Genomic DNA, 14,862 nt, shown 5'->3' on the forward strand with positions numbered 1-14,862 from the left:
GACCAGTGGTGAAGAGTTTGGTTTTCAGTTTTGTTTTCTAAATGTCCTGTAACCATGCAAAAAAAAAAAAAAAAAAAAAAAAAAAGAGAGAGAGATTCATTTTACTTTCATAAAATCCTTGAAGCTACAAGGTAAATTTGGAAGAAATAACTTGATAACTTGATCTTCTATTATGAGGTGATATGAAGAAGTATGACTGACGTCCTTTGAGCTCATGAACACAGTAAGGATGAGGGGACCTGATCCAGGTCTATAAATATCTGAGGTGTGTGGGCCAAAGTGGAGAGGCCAGACTCTTTTCATCAGTGTGTAGAGACTGTGTGTAACACAGCAAAGCCAATTTTAAGAAATCTAACTATGGTTTCTTGTTGGTGAGATTCTTAAACATTCTTTCTTGCTATCAGACTTGTTTGTTTGTGGTAGTTTGATTCTTGTTATATTGAAGGTAACAATAGACTTTTTGATGGGGTGAATGCCAACATTTATTACAAAGTTAATTTTGTCTATCTGAATATTTATATGTATTTCTGTTTTTCTCTTATTCTACAGGTTATTAAAAGAACCTATGGAGTGAACAGCTGAGTCCACATGCAAAAATATAGAAAATATTTATTGAGCAGCTTTAAATTGGTGCATTTTTTTCATAAAACTGTTTGCATAATACTTGAAGCTGCAAAATATTTGAACTTAAAATTAGAGATTTTTTAAATCTATAGCTTCAAGCTGGAATGATTTGATAATCAAATAGGGACCAGCACATCATACACAGTGAAAAAAGCATAAAGAGATTTTACACTCACGCACCCATCAAACACTGAAAAGAAACCAAGTGCAATTACTGGATGCTATGTGAACTGTTCTCTACCAAATAGTTTTCTCACAGTACTGAGATCTTTGTCTCCATACTGCATGCTTTCAACAAATGTCGTTTGCATTTCATGCAGGTAACACAAAATCTCCTTTTTCGTATCCATATAAAAAAAGATAAGTGTTTGACAATAAATTCTCTGTAGTAAATATCTGAGAGATTAAAAAAAAAAAAAAAGACAAAAAAAAAAAAGAAGAAAAGAAAAGAAAAGAAAAACTGTTCTGAGTTGAAAACAGTGAGATTTATAGCCCCACAGTGACAAAAATCATATTAAATTCATAAGTTGGAAACTCACACATGGAGAAGATGTAAAGTTCAGAGAAAGGCAGTATGTTAGATTGAAATTGGAGAAGTGGGAAAGAACTGCATGGTAGAAGTGAATGTTTCAGGGTTCCTGGCAAATTAAGGCAGTAATTTGTGAAGATAGCCCTGGGAGAATGGAATATTTTGAGATGGACTGAGAGGTCAAGATAACAGAATGAGTGATGCGCTGTCCTCAGTTATCTCTTTGGGAAGAAAGAAAGACTTGAAGATATAGGTGTGTAGATGAATGTGATAAGCAGATGAGTATTTGTAAAGAAATATATGGGAAAATTTTATCCTCACAACAGAAAGTTGACAGCAGCAACCAGGAAGAAAAAATGGCAAGACTGAAGCCAGCAGAGATGGATATATACAACAAAGGACATTAACCACCGCAACGGCAAGAAAAACTAGTTGTGAAGCACAGATTGAAAAAAACTGAAAGTTGAAAACAGTTGTTTAAGATGGAGAACAGTTAGAAATATTCAAGAAGGTCAGGTTTTCCTTTCAAGGAAAAGAATAATTGCTCTTTCAAGGGCTGGAAAGACGTTGTGAAGAAGCAGGTAATTTTGATTATTCTGGAATGTAGAGGCAAGTTGACAATATTATTAAAAGCACAACATGTAAAGACAGCTTTCTCCCTAGAATTTTATGGAAAATCTCTATGCTAAAAAGGGCTGTGTAGAGAACAGAGAGACAGGTCTGCTCCCATTGACATGCTGAACTCAAACAAAAAGTAGAGTGGAATAAGGTGGTTATGGTAATATATTGGATAAAGTGAAAGCTAGCATTGAAAAAAATAAGGCAAGGAACAATCAAGGCAACACAAATAAAGCTGAAGAACAGATTTATCATAGCAACTGATCTCCCATTTGGAGGAACAGGAAGCAGCTTCAGAAGAAGCCAGCTCTCTCAAATATTTTAGGCTCTGAAGTAAGATCAGAGAAGAAAAATCACCAGCCAAGATCATATATCTGCTGAATAAGATGGAGCACTTGACAACATTATTTCAGTCAGATGTTGCAAACTGGGGATCCTTTGAGTGTCTGAATAACCCTGTTTCCTGACACAAAGCACAACTAAAGTTAGAAACTTCAGAGTAGTTTTTTTTAGAGAAAGAATTTGTGGCTCAAAATGTTTTGTTCAAAAAGGAACAAACATTCACAGAATGTGTTTCCAAACAGACTTTTCATGTTTCAATTAAAACTTTTTGGCACTGTCATGACAGAATGTGGAAAAAAGTTTTGTCTTTAGTCTGAAGAGAGATGACAACAGTGGTAATCAGAGCTTTGGATAATCAAATCAGAAACTGATGCTGTGATAGAAATTGGGAAGAGGTTGGCTTGGGGAAGAAGCACTCTTCTACCAGATAAAGCTTTGCTCCTTCTTTGGAAATCGAACTGGATGCATAGACAAATGGTCACCCAACATGTGGCTGCAACATTAAGTGTTCTGCACAAACAGGAGATGGTCTTGTTAAGAAGCAGAAAAGGTATGATCAGTTTTTTTATCTTTTATGTGTTTTATTGCATTGTAGTTCATGTGACAGTTTCCTAAAACAAACAAAAAACCTGCCTGGTTTGAGTGAAATTTTCCATATGTCATTATGATGTTTTTGTCCTATCTTGAAAAAAACGGGTTTGTACTTCTGGAAAACTGGGTGTATCATTTCAGTCTTACTATCCATTGCATGTTGATATCAAATGTAAGACTGAGAAGAGGCTTACAGTACTCAGGCTATGAAGGATGCTGCACGATTTTTACTTTCTGTGACACAGATGTTAAGTCATCTCTCCCAGATGTATGAGAAAAGAGGGAAACAATGAGTTTCTGATTTCTGAGATCAGTAGTAAGAAATTTCTTGGTTTTATGCTGCAGTACTAAGTAATTTTCAGGACAAAAAAAAGTCTGTATGTATGACTGGGATTCCTCCAGTCCAAGTGCAAAACCTTTCACTTTGCCGTGTTGAACCTCATTGAGTTCACCTGGGCCCACCTGTCAAGTCTGTTGAGGTCCCTCTGAATGGCATATCTTTCCTCCACTGTGTCAGTCACACCACTCAGACTGGTGTCATTAGCAAACTTGATGAGGAGAGGATGCACTTGATTCTGTTGTTGATGTAATTGATAAAGATATTAAAAAGCACTGGTCCCAAGACAGACCCCTGGGGGATGCCACTCGTTACTGGCCTCCACCTGGATATAGAACCATCTGTCTGTGTCCTTTCAACCAATTTCTTGTCCTTCAGATGGTCCACCCATCAAATCCACATCCCTCCAATTTGGAGTTAAGGATGTGGTGTGGGACCATGTCAAAGGCCTTGCTCACGTCCAAGTAAATGACATGGGTTGCATTCCCCTTGCCCACCACTGCCATTTTCTGCCCACCACTGCCACTGCTATTTGCTTCTCTTTGGTGGCAAAAAAAAAAATAAATTAAAAAATTACTTTTTTTTTTCTTGGTGCAGCATTTGTTTGAAAAGAAAACAAAAACAAAAGCAAAATGCAAAAGCAAACAAACTACGCAAAAGAAAATTAATTGCATTATTTTGTTGAGAAGTAAAAATGCCAGTAGCTGTCTTATCATTACAGGTTCAATTTCAAAACAATAAGATTTGGTTTACAAAATGAATGCTGTGGCATTTCTCAGATTACAGGATTTCTCAGTTACAGGATTATTCTTTACTGAAAACAGTTTGTGTAAGTGAAGGTGAAGGTGAACTGTGGACTAAGGAATTTTAGAGCCATTCCTGAAGGAAGCAAAAGAAAGGAAATAGACTTTGAAAGCTCAAGATTGAAAGTTACTTTTAGGCATTGATATTTTGTCTTAAAATAATAAGAATATCAAATATTTTTTTAAAGAAATATCTTTTTTGATATAAGTAATCCATGTTATCAGCTGCTCTGTTTAGTAGAAAAAAATCCCATTTCAAAAGTTTGATACCTAATGCCTTCATGAATTAATGTAATTGTACCTTTTACAAAGACCTGCAACTCCTTTCATACATGTTTTGAGGTTAGTGAAATGAGACTCTCCTATAAATAATATATGTTTTCAGAACTGAGGACTGTTAATTTGATCTTTAGAGAGGCTTAGCCTCTTATTGCATACTCAGACTGTAGCACATTGAGAACCTAATTGATTATTTTCATCACAGATCTTTCATCTGCTAGAGAACAAGAATTTTGTTACTGTATTAAAATGCTCAGCAATGAAGGATTTGATGTTCTGAATTTTAATGCTAACATTGATACTTCTTGGATTTTCCAGGATTTACAAGATGCATGCAGACCTGGTGAGCATGAAAGCAGTGCTGGACAAGAGAATTGGAACCTCAGAACAAAAGAGCTGGAGAAATTGGAGCAAAAACTGAAACACACTTTGGAGGACTACATGGAGTCAGATTCTGTGCTAAGAAATAGGTAAATAAAAAACTTTTTTTTTTTTTTTTTTTTTTTTCTTTTGCATCTAGAGGATGTCAGGAAATACATGCAAAACTAACAAAGAAGCTCTAAGAATCTTTAGGATGGCTAATAAAATGAGTGTATAAATGTGTAGCTTTCAGAATAGAAATACACTATTCAAATTCTTGTTTTTACTATTTAAATCAGTTTTGTAGCATGATGTAGGCTCTGTAACCAGGCAGCTTTCCAGGATACTTCATCCTTAAATATTCCTAAGGTATAAATTCTGCATTGCAGATTATATCCCTTTTTTAAAAAAAAAGAAGTTTTAAGAGTTAATTTTGGAGCAGAAAGATGCACTTGTATTTAAAGTTTTGTGCTGTATAAAAAAATTATACTTTCTGAAAGATACATGTAGCTTAGTATGTTAACGCTATTACTGTAGCTAAATAAGCATTAATTATGTAGTTGATTAGAATAAGATTAAGTTTTGGTGCCTTGCAATGACACTATTCTTAACAAAGCTAGAGGCTTAAGCAAATAATAGAATCTAAATTTCCTAACCACAAGTCTAGCAAAACCCAGTGATTGGGTAGGTGTGGAGACCAGAGTTGTGGTTATCCTTATGATAAGTTTTTACTTTTCATAACACAGAAAAATTCAGTCATTATCTTGGTAAATGTGATTATTTGTGGTTTTCATGCAGAATGTGCAGAGAGAGAATGAACATCAACATTGTCTTTAAAGTCTTTGACAGACTCCAGGGAAACTTGCAAACCCCAGTAGGCTCTTTTTGATAATGTTTACTTGTAGTAATCAAAAAAGTGTTACCATCGTATTGTCGAGAGAAAAATGGGAAAATAAAAATAAATTGATGTATTGCTGATGACAGCTTATCCATCTGGACTATACTGTTTACTCAGCAAAGATCTTCATTCTCAATATAACAGGATGAAAGAGCTGGAGATGTCACACAAAACACTTCTTGTGATGATTGATCAACTAAACATGAAGGTGCACCATTTTGAAAATGCAAACATGCGTATTAAAGGGAAACTGCGAGAAGTTTGGGAGGAGCTGCTGAGCTTGGTATGGAGGATATTGTTTCAAATGACCTATTTTAAGTTCTCTTTAAGGTAGTAGTTTCTAAGTGAATCGCCTCTTCAGTGACCTGGCTGTTTTTAGGCAATGTATCATCTCAGGCTTTCATTTTGTTCATTTTCATTTTGTAAAACCAGAGTAATGAGAAGAACTATTTTCTCTCTGTGCCTCACTTTCTATTTTTCTAACTGTTTTGACAGCATTGTCAAAAAATGAACAACAACAAAAGCAACAACAAAAAACAACCCCACAAAAAAACTGTTATTGCTGCCATTTGAGCCATTGAACTTTGAGATATCTGCTCCCAAGTCAACACATTCTTTTTCCATAAGTTAGGCTTTATTCCTCTGACCCCACATTAAGTTGTTTTCTTTTTCGTTCCCCACCTTACATAATACAGCAGCACAACACAACCATGGCAGCCTGTTCTCTGTACAAAATACAGCTGCTCAGCTGCAGAGAATACAGCAATGTCTCAATGCCTCAGTCTTGCTTAAATATTGCCATAATGACAATGTGATACTGGTGGCTCTGTACAAGGGCAGCATGTGAATCACGAAAGCGTTCTCTGCCTTAAGTTGACCTCTTTCACCTCGGTACATCTCTGTGTTCAAGCACAGTTTGATGCAAACCAAAATACTAAAGTCTTTCTGAAACTGGTTCAAAAGGCATCTGTTCCTTTCTTCTTTTACCATGGGCTCATAAAAGGAACTGACAGTTGACAGGTATGGGGAAGGGCAAAGGGCAAAAACTTGGTCTCTTATAAGAGTGTTTGTTCCCTTTTATTCAAAAGAACCATGGTTTCTCTGTCAGTAACATCTCAGTGCCATACCAATATCAGTGTACAGAATATGTTACTGTGTTGTTCAGAGCTGGTTGTATGCATTTCAGTTCAAAGTTTCTTTTGATTTAATAGTCTTTGTAGAACATGGAAAAGAAAGTGGGTAGTTTTTGGTTTGAGGTGTTTTTCTTGTTTTGTGTTTTATTTCCTATATTTCCCAAGTTTTCAGGGGGAGAAAGGGGTAGAATTATTGCAAAATTAAGAAAAAAGATAAGAGAAGATTAGATTCGATATGAAGTTGTTAACTGTACAGATCACCAAAATTTTAGGTTGAAAATCAGGAGAAGTCAGAGAAGAAACAAAAGGAGAAATTACATTGGCTTCAGGAGCAGCTGAAGACAAAAGAAAATGAAGTAAAAAGCCAATCTGAGTATTTTGAGCACTACAAACAAAGGCAGAAGCAACAGACAACAGTGCTGAGAAAAAGTGAGTGTTACCTTCGGGGTGAGGTGTTTAGACTGGAAAAGCAAGTGCTAGATCTCAGTGCCCATATTGCTCTTTTGACGTCCGAGTTAGGAGAGGGAATGGCACGGTGTCTCCGTAAGAAGCTGGAATCAGTGTCCAAAGGCACACAGAGCTGTAAACCGTCTAATATGCAACTCACAGAATTGAAAAACTCCATTGGAAATGTGGAACATGACATGAAAAGCCACTTTGAGTCATTTCAGAAAAATCTGAAGTTCTTAAGGGATAAAGAGGAGGACAACAGGAGAGAAAGAGCAGACCTGCTGACTCAGCTCCAGTGCTCCCAGGACACTGAAGACTTTCTCAGGAGAAAATTAGAAGAATCTTGTCATCATGTTTATAATCTGAAAATATCTGAAATCAACCTACAGGAACAAGTGAACAAGCTTTTGGATGAAAATAAGGATTTAAAATATCAAGCTAGGGTGAGGCTAAAAAAGAAAGAAGAAAAGGACTCACAGCTTAAAAGACCAGAAAGTACAGACAACATTACTGACCTGGTAAGTAAAAGTAAAGCAAAGTGCAATAAAGTTTTATTTTTATATCAACCCAGATTACACTTCTCATTAGGTATTCAGTGAAGATATAACCCTGAGGCTTTCTCCTTCCTATATTTATTCCCTTTATTTCTATGGATGTATTGAAAGCTCAGTGCGTAATTCACACCAACTGGAATCAGCAGCTGAGGTTTCAGTACATTACTGCTTTTATTAGGTGTATATTGAAGGCACTCCACAAACCTTGTTTCCTTAAGTTTTCAAGTGATGATCAAGTCTGCCTCATGGACACCATTCAGTTGAAGAGTGCAGGCATGGTTGGGTGAGTATTCACATCTTATTCATGCCCGGATGCTGAAGGAAAAAAGCACAGCTGAGAAAAAAATCTTGCTCATGAGATTTTCTGGATAATGGAGCACAAGGGAAGATAGATAATATATTCAGGTCTGTGAGTTGAGATATTCAGTGGTTTGCAGCTCCCCAGCATTATGATGTGCTCTGAATACATTGAATAGGATTTCTTTGCTTCAAGCAGTTCACTCCAGTACTGCCTGGGAAAGCTCTACGTATGCTTTAATATGACATTCAGCTTCTGCCAATTCATTTTGCTGACAAAGAATAGTTTAATGGAGAGGACACAGACAAGGTTTTATTATTTATGCACTGGGATAGATGGTATTTTTATTCTGAAGACTTGTTAATAAAGTGAAATCAGTTCAGACTCATGCTTAGCTACCCATTCAGACTGTGACCTGATATTCCTAGAACTCTCACAATATTACGTGCAGTTAACTGGGAGGTAACAACACAATCAAAACCTCTTTAGTTTAGGAGAACAAACACACTGTGAGCACTTCAGAACTGGGAGAAGGTAGAGAAGACCCTCTGTCCATAAAATTTAAAAGAAATGAAGTTTTCAACCTAGTACTTGAATGCATCTTTATAGGCATAGTGATTTAGTACAATTTCTAACTCTTTAGTCCCAGGTAAGTTAGAGAAAGAATGTTAAGATCCTTCTGAAGGAACTGGCAGCATGTGTGACCTCTGTGGATATCTTAGAAGCTATGTTGCCATTTTTCTCCTTGGCTGCCCTGGGTTGGAAGAAGGACTTGCAGCTGTACTTATTTTTGTAAGCTTGAACCACTGATACAGGGGCTTTACCCTAATGAGTTCACTTTTTCTTAAGAATGAAGGTTCAAAATGTCCCTTGCTTAAGATATATTTAGAAGGAGCTGCACTGAGTTGTACACAGATACCACAGCCAAGAGCACTGTGAAGGAACTGCCCAGCTAAAATCAGGGGGGATGGTGGCTTTCAGAACCAGAGAATAAGCAGTGAAGAATTACTTCCAAAAATCTGAGAAAGGGAAAAAGTAAATATTGAGTTGAAGTTATGAGAGCAAGATGACCAATTGCCCAAGACTGATGCAGAACGTCTTCAAGAAACAGGGCTGTGGTCTCTTTCATTCTATTCCGTACTGCAGTGAAAAGTTTTGTTTTTTTCCTTCACCAAGTTTTCTAACCATTTTTATTCCAAGTATTGACATATAGCTGTGTTGTCTTAGGAATTTACTGAGCTAGGCAGTCTATGGTATTAACAAATGTGCCAAAGTATATCTTAAGTCAATGTATTTTGTTCTGAGGCGCAGTAGGTTGTGTTCCTTGTGTTACATAGCATCAGCAGCATCAAACCTTGTGCACTGCTGGTTGTATTTTGTATTTTCCTTTGGTTTCAGGACTGCTACACATTCACCTGGATTTTTCCAGTAGAAAATTGTGCCTTCAAATAGTCGGGAAAAAAAAAAAATCAATTTCTGTTCTAAAAGGAGGAGGGAGACCTCTGGTGTTCTATTGTAAAACTGAAGAGGGTTTTTTTTTTTTTTTTCCCATTAGACTCATATTTTAGTTGCACTTAATAAAATTTCCTAACCTCATTACACTGGTCTTGTGGTATTCAAGCCAAAATAGTTAAATAGAAAAAAAATCCTATTTAAGCTCATCATACTCCATCACCAGCTTTAAAAATGAGGAGTTATACATATAACAAGAAAAAATTTCATGCTGTTGCTTTTCTGGAACGACTCTGATACATCATTTTTCACCGAGAGAGTGAGTGGGATCATATGGCCATTTTGCAGCCAGGAAAAATGTCATTTGTGAAGACAGGCTTATCAGACCCATAAGAAGTACAAATATCTGATATTCCTCAGTAAATATCGTATCAAATGACAAGCTTATCAATGATACTTGAAAACTATCTCCTGATCATTACTGTATATTAATACAATATTATTTAACTCAATTGGGTATTTTGCTCTGGTACCATGGAAGTGAACTGAATCTCATGGGGGAGTAGTCACATAAATTTAATAAGAAAATTAAATTTCCAGAATCTTGTCTGCAGTGTTCCAGCTGCAGCTTGTGACTGGATGGAAAATGCACAAAAAAGTAGCTAGTACCATGTACTGATGTCTTTCTATATCAGAAAATTTCTAGATGTGCACATTAGGGGTCTATTCAAGATCTTGGTGAACAAAAGTTAAGAAACACCAAGCAGCACACTTCTCTACAACTCTCAGATGAGAGCTGAAGGTTTGGTTTCATGCTGTGGTGTTCCTGGAATTCAAGGATTGTATGTTTTCCATCATTTTATATAACAGTCTTCTGCCAGAACCCCCATATTAGTAAAGAAAATATATCTGGGAGTAAATAGAGGCAAACTTGCATGAAAAGAATGAACATGCTCCAAAGAATTAACATTAGCTTCATTATGACTGAGAAAAAGATGGGAGACATCTGGAGTTATTGTGGTTTCCACACAGATCACACCACCCAGAAAAGATATAATGCTTGGACTGGATGATCTTTTACATCTTTTCCAACCTTGGTGATTCTACAATTCTGTATGATAGGGCACAATAATGCAGGATATGGCTTGGGCTGAAATTAAAATTACTCTCGTTGGTTATTGAGAGGAAAACCAAGTGGCATTTGCAGACTCATTTTAAGTTGCTGCCTTTTCCATCTGCGTGTAACAATAAAGCTGCAGCTCAGTCCTGATCTGCTGAGGTTTTTTTCAGCTGGCATTTGATGCAAAGCATTGTGGAAACACAAAAATGACTCTCTTGGTTTCTATTCTGTTGCTGCTTTGGCTACACCCTCAATTATGTTTTTTGTTGAGGAAATCAAACCTGATTATTCACTAAAAATAGGCATGGCACATGTGAAACATGATCTGCAGTGTATCAGACATTAAGGGTATCTGCTTTGCACCAGAAATTGTCCCAGCATCCAAAATGTTAACAAACAACATAACAATTAGACTCTGCCTTGCTAGTGTTCTGTGCTCCTACATATTGTGCACAGTTATTATTCAGATATTCTTCCTTAAGTAGCTGTAGAGTCTCAAGGAAATGTGAGGGTCAGGTCAAAAAAGCTCAATTTTTACTGGAAAATGTTGAAATGAGAAAAGTATATAAATTACCAGCAATTCTGCTGAAATAATTGGTCTATTGAATGTTAATAGAAAATAGTAAAGGAAACTTGTGTGCCTCTGTGCCCTCATATTAGTAATGGTGTATTTATAATCTGCTTTTTATTTTCTTCCCCTCTTTTCCCATCAAGAACAGAGACCTACACCAGCAAGGTGTTCAAAACCAGAAAAGGGGAGCAATCTCAGATCAGCGGAGAAGCAGAGCTGCTCAAACTCCAGTTGTGCTGCTGCATGCCACGGAGTATGGTATGAAAATGAGCCCCAATTTTTAATTTCATTTCTGTGCAGCTAAAGTAAAGATTACTTCTTTCATGTGGTGTGCTTGACTTAGAAGGCAAAACAGCTCCAAAAACCTCATCTGGAAATAGTATCTTGGGAACATGGAAGAATAGCTATTCACTTGTATGACATGAAGATTTAGATGTGAGCTTCCTCAGCAAATCCTGCAGCTGCCAAGAGGCTGAGAAGTTAGGCGATACTTCTCAAGTTTAGACTGAACTACAGTGCTTGGGAGCACTGCACAGCTGTCACATTTATTTTTTAGACTAAACATTACACGAAAGGTCTGATGTTGGCAAATTGTATCTAGTTAATTTTACAACTAAAATTAATGTGAACTTAATGACGAATTGCAGATTAGACAAATACAGACCCACACCAAATATTTTAGCCCTTATGTTTAACCTTTATGTTTAACATGAGTTGTTCTCTACTCAGTGTAATGAGGTGTTCATTTCATTTTGAAAGCCTTTAAGAACTGAAGGGTGGGGAAGCAATCTCTAAATATATCTCAATTTAGAGCTTTATACTTGTCTTATGAAATATGTTTTCTTGCTTAATGTCATCCTTGTCTCTGTATCACTCATGGTATGCCCTTCTGCTAGAGAATGTAGTTAGGGGTATATTCTTACCAAAATGCTTTCCATTCAGAATGTCTATTCAGAAATATTGGGGTTTGTTTTTCATGTAAATGTCTGTGAGTGTCATTACACTTACCCTGTGCTTTACCATAACAGAAGCACCAGGATACAGCTGTGATAGGCCTAAACAGGCAAAACAACTACAAGAACTGTTGCCAGTTTTGGAGCACAATTCCAGCACCTTTGCAAATGCTGCTGAAGAACTTGGTTTAGCTGAGATCAAACTGGTAAGAAGTTCCTGCAATTCTCTCTTCGTGAGCACAGTGAATCAGTGAGTTGAGAAGAAGAGCTGGTGTATTTAAAGATGAATACAAAAGCATTTGAAATCCTATCTAGTTAAGGTGCTATTCAAGGTGAATAATTTTGTGCTCCAAGAAAATGAGTAATTATTTGTACCTTCTTATTTTTACCTTTATTCTATTTCAAATCTTTAATTATTTGACAACTTCGCGTGTCAATATTTTTTCTCATTTGTCCATAAACAAATATTATTTCCATTGGGGTATATTTTTCAGTTTGAAACATATCTTCTTTGCAATTACCAGGTCACCCTAGGAGCAAAAAGTACAGAAGACAGTTTCACTTTGTTTAGATGTACCCCAAGCTATCCTACAGCAAGACTGCTTCCACCTTGCTCTGAAAATGTACCTAATGGTGAAACAAGTGAAGGAAACAAAGGTGAAGAATACCTTACTTTCTCAAAAGAACAAGCTATACATCTACCTGCAAAAATGTTCCATGTTTCTGTGGTTGAAGATTTGATGAGAAACAAACCCAATGTTATCTTGCTAAAACCAGAAAGCCGTGAGGTAGAAGCTGTCAGAACAGTGAAGAAAGTGAGGAGGTTGGATTTCAGTGGTGCAAATACCAATCTTTGCTTGGATGGTCTGTGTGTTGTTACAGAAGAAGGTTCTTCTGATAAACCTCCTACAGATCTTTGTGGAAAAATACCGTGCTCTGTGAGTGAAAATTTTGCATCCTTTCTTCAAAAATACAGAGTGGAAAAACATCAGCAAAAGAATTTAATTCTACCAAAAGGCATAAGTAAGAATAAAAGTTCAGATAAAAGTGTTCATGATAGAAAATATTACCAAAAAATCATTGGACCGAGAATTAAAGGAGAAGAAATACAGAATGAGAAATCCCAAGTACAACTGGTAACCCCTGTTTTTGGGGAAAATTCTGATGTTTTAAATAAGAGTGGTTTGGTAAAGCCTGAGAAGCAAGGAATTGAAGCCAAAGGCAAACAAAGTAGTCTACAAGGTGTCCACAAAATGTCTGTTGATGTGAAAGACTTTCAGATGCATTTCAGAGGAAGTCCTGAGCAAGTGGAGAAACAAGGAAGACTCTCAGAAATCTGTGTCTCTGATGTGATGAGGGTGTGCAAAGATGGAGACATGATGAAAATGGGAGGGAAAGAGAAGAAACCTCAGAAGACAACTCCCCAAATAAACCCTTCAAGAAATATTGGACTGGAAGTAAAAAAAGTCCAGTCCCTAAATCTACATGAATCAAATGAGAAGAATTTCTCATGTCAGGAAACTGCTGCTGAAAACATGGAATATGCTCAGAAATGTTTTTGGTCAGAGGAAGCGGGTTATCCACTAAACATATTATCTCCTATGCAGAAGAGATCACTGTGCTTAAGCAAGCAGTTACTGCCAGAGAACAATTTTTCCAAGTATTTCTGTCACCTGTCACCACCAGCAGTGGTTCATGACCATAATATGAATACACATGCATTGGAAAAATTAGTGGCAATGTGTTCACAGAGGATATTTCTACTGACACAAGAGAAAGAAAACTACTTTAAAAAGGTCTGTGTATTACAAGAGGAGAATGAGAGATGTGTTCAGAAGGTGTGTGCACTGGAAGAGGACATGAATGTGTATTTTCAGTATGCTTTAGAAGTTGATGAAGATAACATCATTTATTTTCAGAATTTACTTAATGAGGATGAAATTGTTGTTAAATGTTCTAACATGTCAGAAGGAAATACCGAGAGCCCAGGAACAATTTTTGCTAAAACCATCTCTAAGAATCTCTCTTACGTTGAAGGGAAAAGTAGGAATTTGGGGAAAGACTCATTAACAATTGAATCAAATAAACTTCCCAAGAGTGTTTTACCTCTAGATGGAAAGAAAATCAGATATTTCCAGCTGCTTTCTGGTCTGAGAGAGGAAAGAAGAAGATGCTTCAAAGAAATAGCTAAATTATTACAGGACAAGGAAAACTACATAGCAAAATATAATGAATTAATGCAAGAGAGAGAGAGAAACTTAAAAAGAATATCTCTTTTAGAAGGTGAAAAAGAAAATTTATTGGGAAGTTTGGCAGAAATAAAATGTGAACAAGACAAATACCGGGCCTTGGTCTCAGAACTTCAGGAGTGCAAAACTAGCTGTTATCAAACTATTTCTGTCTTGCAGGAGGAAAAATATGCTTTGAAAGGAGCTATAGACCAAATTAAAAAAGAAAACGCAGAACGACTTGGTGAGTTTCAGAAAACAAATGCAGACTTCATTTTAGAAAATAACAAATTGAAAGAATTGATGTTTTCTTTGGGTTTCACCTACGAGGATCTGCAAAAAGAAAACAGTTTGGGAACAAAGGAAAAGGTGGCAAAAATAAAAGAAGAAAATAAAACTCAACAATATGGTGCTAAGGCAATGAAAGTTAAAACAGCATGTAGCGTAACTCAGACTGAAGAAGAAGGAAGAGACCCTTTCAGCTATTTCCACAAAAAAGAGGTAAATACTAAAAATAATGAGTATTATCAACAGGATTTTCTAAGGAAAGGAGGAAATACAAACATGTTCATTTACTAACTTCTATTCTGATAAGGTTTATTTTCTTTTAGCTGTTCTGGTTTTTGTGAAATGTATACTTAAAGACAAGATCTTTAATTATATTCATTTTCACAACTGTTTCTTCTGCAAACATGAATCTTATATTACAGTGAAATTCTATG

At 36.3% G+C, this 14,862-nt stretch overlaps 2 protein-coding genes across 11 annotated transcripts in view; both read left to right on the forward strand.

Annotated features, from left to right (window-relative positions):
• The window catches only part of JAKMIP1 (janus kinase and microtubule interacting protein 1), a 126,716-nt gene extending 125,660 nt beyond the window's left edge, over positions 1-1,056 (forward strand). For all 9 annotated transcript variants that reach the window (XM_072336599.1, XM_072336593.1, XM_072336597.1 and 6 more), the window contains one exon: positions 550-1,056. In XM_072336599.1, coding sequence (XP_072192700.1) covers positions 550-582 — 33 coding nt within the window. In that variant the 3' untranslated portion in view covers positions 583-1,056. The remainder of the gene's footprint in view (positions 1-549) is intronic.
• C4H4orf50 (chromosome 4 C4orf50 homolog) overlaps positions 1,057-14,862 on the forward strand; it is a 77,801-nt gene continuing 63,995 nt past the window's right edge. For both annotated transcript variants that reach the window (XR_011903580.1, XM_072336589.1), the window contains exons 1-7: positions 1,057-2,663; positions 4,442-4,593; positions 5,526-5,664; positions 6,787-7,482; positions 11,103-11,217; positions 11,988-12,118; positions 12,437-14,641. Coding sequence is in view for 1 of the 2 variants with exons in the window: in XM_072336589.1 (XP_072192690.1) it covers positions 4,565-4,593; positions 5,526-5,664; positions 6,787-7,482; positions 11,103-11,217; positions 11,988-12,118; positions 12,437-14,641 (3,315 nt within the window). In the remaining variant the exon portion in view is untranslated. The remainder of the gene's footprint in view (positions 2,664-4,441; positions 4,594-5,525; positions 5,665-6,786; positions 7,483-11,102; positions 11,218-11,987; positions 12,119-12,436; positions 14,642-14,862) is intronic.

Source organism: Excalfactoria chinensis, chromosome 4, assembly GCF_039878825.1.
Source record: "Excalfactoria chinensis isolate bCotChi1 chromosome 4, bCotChi1.hap2, whole genome shotgun sequence".
Classification (NCBI taxonomy): Eukaryota; Metazoa; Chordata; class Aves; order Galliformes; family Phasianidae; genus Excalfactoria; species Excalfactoria chinensis.